General features: G+C 39.3%; 1 protein-coding gene across 1 annotated transcript; it reads left to right on the forward strand.

Annotated features, from left to right (window-relative positions):
- Positions 1-7,538: 7,538 nt before the first annotated feature.
- Positions 7,539-11,020, forward strand: LOC121734478. The gene is made up of 2 exons (XM_042125091.1): positions 7,539-9,213; positions 10,464-11,020. The coding sequence occupies exons 1-2, from the start codon at positions 7,539-7,541 to the stop codon at positions 11,018-11,020; spliced, it is 2,232 nt and encodes a 743-aa protein (XP_041981025.1).
- Positions 11,021-11,741: the final 721 nt, after the last annotated feature.

The following is an 11,741-nucleotide window of genomic DNA, read 5'->3' on the forward strand; positions in this document are numbered from 1 at the left end:
GGATAGAGGTCGATGTTTATATCAAGACATATTAGGTCAATATTGAATTTAACTTATGTTTTTGTAGAAATAAGTTTATCACATTGTTAATTTTCGCTTTATCTCCTTATGTCTTTATAAACAATTATAGATCATTTTATGATAAACGACTGTTCGAAGGATGTTTATTATTCATTAGTATATTAAATCTAATTAATTAATAATTATAATAATCCTATTACAATTATTATTTAATTATATGACGCCCGTATCTCCGTAACTCCACCATTCATTTACCGTGCGGGAACCGTATAGTACGGGAGCCTTAGAACATTTTTTTATTACTATCAAGCTAATTTTTTGTGAGCTTGATAGTAATAAAAAAAATGTTCTAGGGCTCCCGTACCAGTATACTTTTTCGCAATAATAGTTATAGATAATAATAATATTAACGTAATATTAACCACGAACATTGAAAACTGTTGTGTCTACTCGGCAGGATTCGAACCGACTTCCAACTCGGACATCAGCACACAACCAACTGAGCCACGAATATCGTCAGGTACTCGTATATCGGTGGTCTGATCGCAATCGTCTCGCCCGTAAATCGCCAGTGGTAAAGCTCTAAAATGTAACAAATTTCCGTACATCATCCTACGCCTCCACATGGACATATCCATGGGAGATAGATGCCCGATAGGCTACACTAAATTGACGTTATAGATCTAGCCGAAATTCGGCGCTATCTGAAATATCAAATAGGTCACATATCCCAGATTATTTAGATTTCGAACATATTCGTAGCATACTAAAGGAATATTTCACCACTTCCTGATAAAGTGCCAAATCTGTCAAAAAAGTTGTGGATAGCTATCCACAACTTTTTTGACAGATTCTCCATACTCTATCAACTGTCAAGTTAGGTGGTGGATAGCCTATCCGGCACTTAAAAAGTAACAAAATTCTTATGAGTAGTTAATAAAAGTAGACCAGACCCATTTAAATAGTTTAAAACCTTTTTACCTAGCTACTTAACATGCCTACTGAGTCGACCCCAAAATAAGAAACTTCTTAATTTTTTATCTTTGGTACAATAGCTTAAAGTACAAGACCTTGAAATTCCGGCAGTCTTTTCTTTCGACATCGGTATCGCGTCTATTATTATCGGTGTCGCCCTCCCCCCTCCCAAATTTCAGGCTATCCCTGTTTTTTCTATATCTCTACAGTAAAATTCCTATTACATGAAACATACATAAGTCATATAAATCTTAAGTACAGCCTTCCCGATGTCCCAAACCCGACTTAGTCTATAACTTACGGCGGCCCAATAAAAAGAAAAGCTTGTTAGGGTAACATACTTTGAATCATAAGTACGTTAGGTTCGTAAAACGTAGTTTTTTTTAACTCTAAACGTTTTACTGTCGTAACATGCGCTACAATAAAGTTTTATAGCCGGTTCTTAGGATTCCCTCCGACGCGGACTATTTTTTATTTGTTTCTGTATTGAACCCGCTCGTAGTCGTATACGAAGCAATCTGGTAATGTGAAAAAGATTAAATTAAAATATAAACTTAATTTGAAAACAAAAAGATTAAGGGCCTGTTTTACCACTTTCTGATAAAGTGGCGAATAGGGTACTCACAACTTTTTTGACGGATTCTCCATACTTTATCTGTCAAGTTAAGTGGAGGATAGCCTATTCGGCACTTATCAGGAAGTGGTAAAACAGGCCCTTAATGTTTAAATATACAACTACGAAAACTTAAGGTAATCAAAGAATTATCTTTAGTATAAACTATATAGACTAGATTCTTCTTTAAAATGCTTTGTCTCATTTTAGTATGAGACAAATGTCTCATCCTGAAATCTGAAATTTATAGAAAAGCTTATAGCCGTTGCCGAAAAACAAAAGATCCTACTAATATTATAAAGGCGAAAGTTTTTTTGGATGTATGGATTTATAGATGTATGGATGTGTGGATGTGTGGATGTGTGGATGGGTGGATGTGTGGATGTGTGGATGTGTGGATGTGTGGATATGTGGACGTATGGATGTTTGTTACTCTTTCATGCAAAAACTACAGAACGGATTTTAATGAAACTTGACAATAATATTAGAGCTATAGCTTATACATCAGAATAACACATAGGCTACAATTTTAACCGACTTTCAAAATGGGGGAGGTGTTATGTTCGTTTTCTTATGTTCAATGATTACTACGCCGTTTGTTAACCGATTTTCAAAATTTTTTTTTTATATGTAGGGTATCATCCCAATTTGGTATAATATTCACAAAAGTGGTGATCTGATGAAGGATCCATAAGTAATCGAGGGAACTCCTCAAAATTTATGGGGAAACATGTGGTGACTTCGGTTTCGTGAAAAGTATTCTAAGCATATGCTACCAACAAGTAAGATTTTGCACCGAGGTATACCTAATATACCGTGGTTCGGAAGGTGCTGAGAGAACTCCTGATTCTTTATAGATACAAGTTTGGGAGTTTCGGCGTTGTTTTAAGAACGGAAAGCATATGCTACTATGCAAATTACATTCATCACCATCATCATCACTACCATAATATTATTATACCATGCATCGTCCCATGATTATGAGCCTTTTCATAGTCTTTTAGATCGAGGCTCGAGTTTGTCAAGCGATAATTTAAAAAAATCTATACTTAATATTATAAACCTGAAGAGTATGTTTGCTTGAATGCGCTAATCTCAGGAACTACAGGTCCGATTTAAAAACTTATTTCAGTGTTAGATATATCATTTATCGAGTAAGGCTTTAGGCTATATTATATTATATTATCACGCTAAGACTAATACGACCGAAGAAACTCAGGAAAATGTGGTAAAAACGGGGAAAATATGAGAAAGGGTTTATCTCACGAACTACTGGAGCAATATTTGGCACTTAAATAGAGTAGACCACGTGAAAGGAGTATTTATAGCTATTTTTATTCGAAAATGTACGGTTTCTGTGAAATTCCTAATTTACGCGGGCGAAGCCGCGCGGGACATCTAGTAATAATATGATTATCAAAATGTAAGGACAATAAGAACTTACAATATTTAACTAAGTGTAGCAAGACCGTAGCACCTCTACGCCCGGCGTAGCACTACTACGAATTCGTAGCATGTTACACGGCGGACTTATGTAATTTGATCGGATTATGTCGAGTCAAGGTCACTCGTAATCTGTTCTTGAAATAACCCAACCAAATTACATAGGTCCGCCAACTGCCTTTTTTAATACGGGCAAAAGGCCCACCACACAATCCCACAATTGCAACTCCTGTGTCGCCAGTATCAACAAATCCGCCAACTGCCTATGAATTAATCGCTCTGTCAATATTAAACAATATTTAAATACTAGATGACCCGGCTAACTTCATTTCCTCTTAATATAAACCTTTCCTGAAGTCGGCGAATCAATTAAATCTATAATTAGCCAAATCGGTTCAGACGTTCTAAAATTTTAGCGAGACTAACAAAATTTAAAATTACTTTTATTCATATAGATTTCAGCTTATCAAAAAATTGTAGGACTATCACCGACGTATCACCTGAATACAATGGAAGACATAGACAACGAGGCCGTTCAATAAAAAGTCAACAATACCCCCACATTTCTGTGGCGCTGGGCGCGACATTTCCAATAACACTCGTTGTGGAGCGCTGATTGAATCGTGATGGCGAACAATCGGGGAACCCCCGACTTCACGTTATGTTTATTATAAATTAATGTGTTTGCTCTGTAAAGGTCTATTTGGTTTTACAGAGCACTGATGTAATATGAATACGGGGAATATTAATTATTATTGGTAAACTTTTGTTTAATACTAAATGACCCGATAAATTTTGTATCATTTCCGGCCTAATGAAAGCCTTCCTTGGACTTCCACTTACTTTAAAACTTGGACATTGGAAATATTTAAATCGAGACCTAAATTATCCTAATAGGTTTAGCTATTCTGGAGTTTTAGAAAGACTCACGAACAAAAACATAAAATTAACGCCGTGAAACCTTTTTAACGAATTCACAAAAAGTTTAAATTACAAAAACATAGAAGTCAAACTCAGACGGAAACTTGCTCAAGTCAGCGTTTTTAGGGTTCCGTAGCTAAATGGCAAAAACCGGAACCCTTATCGTTATGTCTGTCTGTCTGTCTGTCCGTCCGTATGTCACAGCCACTTTTCTCCGAAGCTATAAGAGCTATACTATTGAAACTTGGTAAGTACTATGTAGTCTGTGAACCACATTAAGATTTTGATACAAAAAAGGAAAAAATATTAAAAAATTTTGGGGGTCCATAGGTACAACTGAAACAAAAAAAAAAACATGTAATCTATTCGCGCGGGGTATCTATGGGTAGGTCTTCAAAAATTATATTGAGGATTTTTATATAATTTTTTTTCTAACCTGAATAGTTTGCGAGAGAGACTCTTCCAAAGTTACCTTTATTAAATTAACTGAAATATACAAACAAATCAAAAACCTTTTAATTTCATAAACATAAACCTTATTGCTGCTGCGGAACCCTTTATGGGCGAGTCCAACTCGCACTTGGCCGATTTTTATTGAAATAACATAGAACTGAGAACTTACAAAAATTATTTCCGTGTCAAAGTTTGTTGCCAGTTGGCGAATTTTCCAGAACTCCAGTTAATAATGTAAAAGGAAACTCTTATGTGATGTTAACATCTTATTATAATAAATATTATTGCGTTTGTTTTAGCAAATTATAGTATGGATCTAATAAACCATATATATTTTACTTTGAGTGAGGTTACAGACTTTTTTTTATGAAATAAGGGGGCAAACGAGCAAACGGGTCACCTGATGGAAAGCGACATCCGTCGCCCATGGACACTCGCAGCATCAGAAGAGCTGCAAGTGCGTTGCCGGCCTTTTAAGAGGGAATAGGTTAATATAGTATAGTAAGGAAGGGAAGGGAATAGGGGAGGGAAGAGAGGGGAATAGGGTAGGGGATTGGGCCTCCGGTAAACTCACTCACTCGACGAAACACAGCGCAGACTAATTTATTGGTAGAATGGAATCTACTAATCAACTTTATTTAATGTAACTGCTTAGGACAGGCACGTAAAATCTAATATAGAGTACATAATATAATTAGCTGTTGGGTATTATAATCTGTGCGTGTCATAGAGTAAAGACGGCTAGTAGGTAAAAACGTTAATATACCTACGCCAATCAGCTGATCGATTCGGGAACGTTAAAATTTACGCGCGTACGTCAAGGTCGCTGATTGGCTAATTGTTCCGTAAAATTCCCCTTATCCTTGACATTTGTAAAATTTGAATATACGCTAAATTTCTATCACTGAGGCTAGACGTATTATTTCTCTCTCCCAAAATTACTATCTCTGCAGTAGAAAATCAGTCGAAACTAACTTTCTTCGCACCTAATCGTTGCTGCTTATCACTGGCGGCAACATACTGGACCTTCAGAGCCAAATTAGTCAAAAGATTTGGGCATCAAATCCGAGCAGCGACCTTCGGACTACAACGGAGACCAGAGCATCTCAGGTAGAGTACCAGCTGACTGCCCCTGCGGCGACTACTTCACGTGAGTACCCCTTTATTCACATAAGCCACTATTATGCCATTGATGGACAGGGATATGGAAGGTCGGTCTAGTCAGTCTAGCCAGACCCGCGACAAATCACCCTATAAAAACGTTAATGATGATAAGACTGCGCAGATCATGCGAGATCTAATTAAAAAACGCGGAATTCTCAAAGGCAGATTAACTAAATTTTCAAATTATGTTGACACTATTAAAACGCCTTTAACTAGAGAATCTAAAATAGATTTAAAACTAAGAATAACCGGTGTCCATACATTATTTAATGAATTCTGTGATATTCAAACACAACTTGAAAATACTGTTCCAGACTGTGACATTGATGATCAACTAAATCAGCGTCAGCTGTTTGAAGACAGTTACTACAGCACTCTGTCACATGCAGAATCTCTCTGTGTCGATGGAGAGGCCGCGGATAGCTCCAAGGTATGCAATAGCACTACACAATCCTCCGTTAAATTACCGGTTATCACTTTACCTACATTTGATGGCTTATATGAGCACTGGCTAGAGTACAGGGATACTTATTTGTCTTTGATACATAATTCACAGGATATAAGTAATATACAAAAATTCCATTACCTTAAATCCTCTCTTAAAGGAAGCGCAGAGATGGTGATTAATTCCATTGAAATTTCAGCCTCAAACTATTCTGTTGCGTGGGAACTAATGTTGAACAGATATGATAACACTAGGCTTTTAGTTCAGAGTCATGTCAAGGCACTATTTTCTATACAACCACTGTCTAAAGAGTCACCTTCACTAATTAGGAAGCTTATAGACACCATAATTAATAATTTACGCGCTCTTAAAACCCTAGGTGAAGCTACAGACTCATGGGACACACTAGTAATCCATATCATCACCTCAAAGTTAGATAAAATTACTGAGAGGCACTGGGAGGAGCACAAAGGTTCTCTTTTGTCTGACCGTAACTCCAAATTAGTTTTAAAGATTGAACATTTAATTCAATTTCTGAAAAATAGGGCTGACTTACTAGAAACTTTAATTTTATCGCGTAGCAAAGATAGCCCTAGCACCGATTTTAATAGAAAACCAAATATAACAGTAAGAAGTAATGTTTCACACTGTAATAATGTTTCAACTAATAAGTCAGCCGGTCGCACTGTTCGCAAGCCTATTTGTGTTGTATGCAAAGGTAATCACCCACTTTACACTTGTACTCAATTTATCGCGATGGATTTAAAATCGAAACTTAAAGTTGTCCAAGAACACAGCCTATGTAACAACTGTTTGCGCGCCGGGCACTCCGTTAACACTTGCGTATTCGGGTCTTGTAAGAAATGTAACTTGAAACATAATTCGCTATTACATTTTAACGATTCCGATAAAACATCGAGCTTTGTTGCGAAGAGCCCGTCGACTGAATCGTCGATTTCAAGTGCAAGCGCATCGCGCATCCCTGTACAGTGTAAATGTGATAAGGCGAACCTCATTCAGGCAAATAACGTTCACACAGACACGCACATAATAGATTCGCACTGCATTAATGTGCAACCCGTTTTGTTATCTACTGCTATGGTCGAGATCCCCGATAGATACAATATTTATCATTTAGCATGCGCGTTACTCGACAGTGGTAGCCAAAGCAGTTTTATAACAAATTCACTTTGTAAAAAATTAGATATCGAGCTTATACAGTCCATTCAAGAAATACGCGGAGTAGGCAATGTCGTATCGCATTCTTCGCATTCTTGTAATGTAAAAATTAAGTCTCGCGTGAGTGCCTACTCAAAACAAATTCAATGTTACGTTTTAAACGAAATAACACCTACATTGCCAGCTGTTCAGGTGCATAATTCTTGTAAACGCTTTCAAATTCCTGATAACGTTCAGCTGGCAAATACGCAGTTTTTAGGGTCACAAAAAATTGATGTTTTGATAGGAGCGGATCATTTTTGGGACTTGCTTATCGATGGCAAGATGCGTCTACCGAGCGGTCCGTTTTTACAAAACACTAAGCTAGGTTGGATAATTTCGGGTCCAATAGATTCTAGCATTGTGCGCAGGGGACATGTCCAATGTAACGTTAGTACTGAGCTCAGTCCATCCACTATAGACGATCAATTACGTAAGTTCTGGGAACTCGAAGAGTTAACTTTGCCTCGAAATTCGCATACGGAGGACGAGCTGGCCTGTGAACAAAGTTTCGTTACAAATACTACACGCGACAATCATGGTAGATTTGTGGTTCACATTCCACTCAGAAACTCAGCCGAGGTTTTAGGTGAATCTTATTCCCAAGCTAAACGCCGTTTCTTAGCATTAGAGAAGCGGCTATCTCGCGCACCTTCTAGTTACAAACAACTATACGTTGATTTTATGCGAGAGTATGTTGACCTAGGTCACATGACCAAGGTCGATACCTACTCGAACCTTAATTATTTTTTGCCACATCACGGAGTATTTCGCGAGCACAGTACAACGACTAAACTTCGTGTTGTGTTTGATGCTAGCGCTGCTACTTGCAACGGAATTTCTTTTAACGACATTCAGCGCGTCGGGCCGCCTATTCAGGGAGATCTGTTAGGTATTTTATTAAGATTTAGACAGTTTAGGTTTACGGCAAAGGCCGATTGTGCTAAAATGTACCGGCAAGTGCTAGTGGCGCCCTCTCAGCGGGATTTGCAGCTAATCATATGGCGCGAGGATACATCGAAGCCACTAGATGTTTATCGCTTAAATACGGTCACGTATGGTACGGCATCCGCACCTTTTCTCAGTGTGCGCTGTCTAAAGCAACTAGCTACCGAATGTTCTGACCCTGAGGTCAGAAGGGTCATAAATAATGACATGTACGTGGATGACCTTCTAACTTCCGGGGAGGTTAAGGTCGATCTTTTAAAAATTTGTAAAGACACTGCTGATACATTAAGTTCCGGCTGCTTTCCATTAAGAAAATGGGTTTTCAACTTTGAACTCGATGAAGATGCAGGTCTTGCGTCTCTAAATAATAATAACGACAATACGCAAAACACGTTTCGTGACTTTAACTTTAATGATAACATTCAAAGCAAAACATTAGGCTTGGGTTGGTGTAACGTGAGCGATGAGCTTAATTTTAACACACAGTTCCAGCCATCCGACACTTCAATCACAAAGCGCACAATTTTGTCTACAGTTTCCCAAATATTCGATCCGTTAGGTCTATTGAGTCCGTCTGTTATTATCGGTAAGGTTCTGTTACAAAAACTGTGGTTGCTAAAGTTACAATGGGACGATCCCCTTCCTACTGACGTAATAAAAACATGGAACCGGTTTGTTATCGATTTGTCTTATCTTTCCGCAATTAAGATCCCGCGACATGTTTTTCAGTGCAACTCAACTCGTAATGAGTTACACATATTCACAGATGCCTCACAAACTGCATATGGCGCCTGCGCATACGTACGTTCTATACGTGGAGATAACGTACAAGTGAGGTTATTAATTTCCAAAGGAAAGGTTGCCCCATTAAAGCCTGTCAGCATACCTAGGCTAGAACTGTGCGGCGCGGTGCTGGGTGCTAGGCTATACGATAAAATTAATAGTTCGCTTACTCGTAAGTTCGATGACGTCACTTTTTGGACCGATTCAACAATTGTTTTAGGCTGGCTACGCATGTCTCCTAACTTACTCAAAACATTTGTTCAGAATCGCTGAAATTCACGACCTGACAGGAAAGTTTTCCTGGCAACACGTCAGCGGCAAGGATAATCCGAGCGATCTGGTAAGCCGCGGGGTCAGCCTTGAAAATTTGGTTTCCTCTAATGTATGGTGGGAAGGCCCTATGTTCTTGAGAAACCTTAATTTTGATTGTAATGCACAATTTAATTCCAATATGAGTGACACTTTTAATGATTTACCGGAACTAAAATCAAATACCTTGCACTCACTGTCATAACAATAATTATACAGATGAAACTTTATTTCCGTTTAGTAAATTTTCGCAGTTTAATCGTATGAGTCGTTCCGCCGCCTATATTCTACGCTTTACTCACAACTGTCGGCCGTGCAACAAGGCAAATCAGCTGATGGGTGCGTTAGGTATAGATGAAGTGAGACGTGCCGTACTATTATTAGCTAAATGGGCGCAAAAAATGTCATTTCCACAGGAATATGATTTACTCATAAATGGTAAATGTATAAAGTCAAGTCGACTAGCTAGTTTAAATTTATTTTTGGATGAAAATGATTTAATTCGCGTAGGCGGCAGAATAAATAATTCTGTCGAATTTAATTTTAATAAAAAACATCCCATATTGCTGTGTTCTAAACACAATTTTACACGTTTATTGTTCATATACAAACACAAGCAATATTTACACTGCGGCCCACAGGCTCTGTTATACCACTTGCGCGAGAAGTGGTGGCCTATATCCGGCAGGAATTTAGCTAGGAAGGTGACTCATCAGTGTGTTGTCTGCACGCGAGTTAGAGGTAAGACGCTAAGCCCCCTTATGGGCAACCTACCTAGGGAACGCCTTACACCTAGCTACCCTTTCGATCGTAGCGGAGCTGATTACTCAGGGCCAGTGTTCGTTTTAAGCCGCAAAGGTAGGGGCGCGAAATTAATAAAATCATACATCTGTTTATTTATTTGTTTTACTACACGAGCTATACACTTGGAGCTTGTCAGCGACCTATCCACTGACGCATATCTACTCGCTCTCAAGCGGTTTATTTCCCGACGTGGAAAACCATGTCAAATTTTTTCTGACAATGGACGCAATTTCGTAAGTCTTTGTAATGATTTCGCTCAGTTTTTATCTTCATGTAGCAAAGACATTGTTGATTACGCTAGAAGTCAAAATATCGAGTTTTCTTTTATACCTCCATATTCCCCTCATTTTGGTGGCTTGTGGGAAGCGGGGGTGAAATCGTGCAAGTACCACCTGCGGCGAGTGGTTGGTGGTGCTCACCTGACCTTCGAGGAGCTTACCACAGTACTGACCCAAATTGAAGCGGTACTGAACTCACGGCAGCTGGCACCCCTGTCGTCGGATCCAGCAGACTACTCTCCACTCAGCCCTGGACACTTCCTCATCGGCCGACCTCTCACAGCGCCAGTATGCGAGGAGGACCTGACGCAGGAACCGATACATCGGTTGACCCGATATCAAAGGGTTGAACAACTACGGCAACATTTCTGGACGCGTTGGGCCAAAGAATATGTTTCGGAGCTGCAGACCAGGACCAAATGGAGGCAGAATTCGGCGGAACTATCACCGGACCAGCTGGTTCTGAATAAGGACTCTTCTCTACCCCCGCTGAAGTGGCAGCTCGGTCGTGTCGTGAGAACGATTAACGGCAGCGATGGTATTGCCAGAGTAGCCGACATCAGAACGTCGTCGGGAGTCCTGAGGCGAGCCTATACCAAGATATGTCCACTGGTGGACAACGAACACTCATGGCGAGAGACTTAGACTGCAGAAGACGTTGTAAGCTACTGCTTTCAAGGCCGCGGGCATGTTGGGTATTATAATCTGTGCGTGTCATAGAGTAAAGACGGCTAGTAGGTAAAAACGTTAATATACCTACGCCAATCAGCTGATCGATTCGGGAACGTTAAAATTTACGCGCGTGCGTCAAGGTCGCTGATTGGCTAATTGTTCCCCAAATTTCCCGTTATCCTTGACATTTGTAAAATTTGAATATACGCTAAATTTCTATCACTGAGGCTAGACGTATTATTTCTCTCTCCCAAAATTACTATCTCTGCAGTAGAAAATCAGTCGAAACTAACTTTCTTCGCACCTAATCGTTGCTGCTTATCACTGGCGGCAACATTAGCTAACTACTACAATGTATACTACACTCGTAGTATGCTTACAGCGGTACCCGCGTCGATCATCGTCATCAGTTTGTTTGAAGTCGGCCTACTGGTTCGTTCTGTATATTGTGCTATTAGTTAATACTCACTATAATAGTGCGCGCGGAACTAGTTGGCCGCGCCAGGTATGTGAGTGGCGCAATGGGACGGAAAGGCGGGGGCGCTTGATTTTGACAGTTCTGGCTGGTTTATACAAAACGCACAAGAGATTGCAATAGCAAGATGAGTCCGCCGATAAAAAGATAATCTAAGGAAATAATATTCAAAGTGCGTACGTTTCTTAAAAAAAGGATGGCCAATGTCAATAGTTTAGA

This window comes from Aricia agestis, chromosome 15, assembly GCF_905147365.1.
Source record: "Aricia agestis chromosome 15, ilAriAges1.1, whole genome shotgun sequence".
Taxonomy (NCBI): Eukaryota; Metazoa; Arthropoda; class Insecta; order Lepidoptera; family Lycaenidae; genus Aricia; species Aricia agestis.

Excerpts from the sequence above, each read along its gene's own strand:
- LOC121734478 (XM_042125091.1), top strand. The coding sequence starts at position 7,539 with ATGCGTCTACCGAGCGGTCCGTTTTTACAAAACACTAAGCTAGGTTGG. Across the intron at positions 9,214-10,463 it reads AATTGTTTTAGGCTGGCTAC|CGGGGGTGAAATCGTGCAAG; the intron begins GCATGTCTCCTA and ends GCTTGTGGGAAG.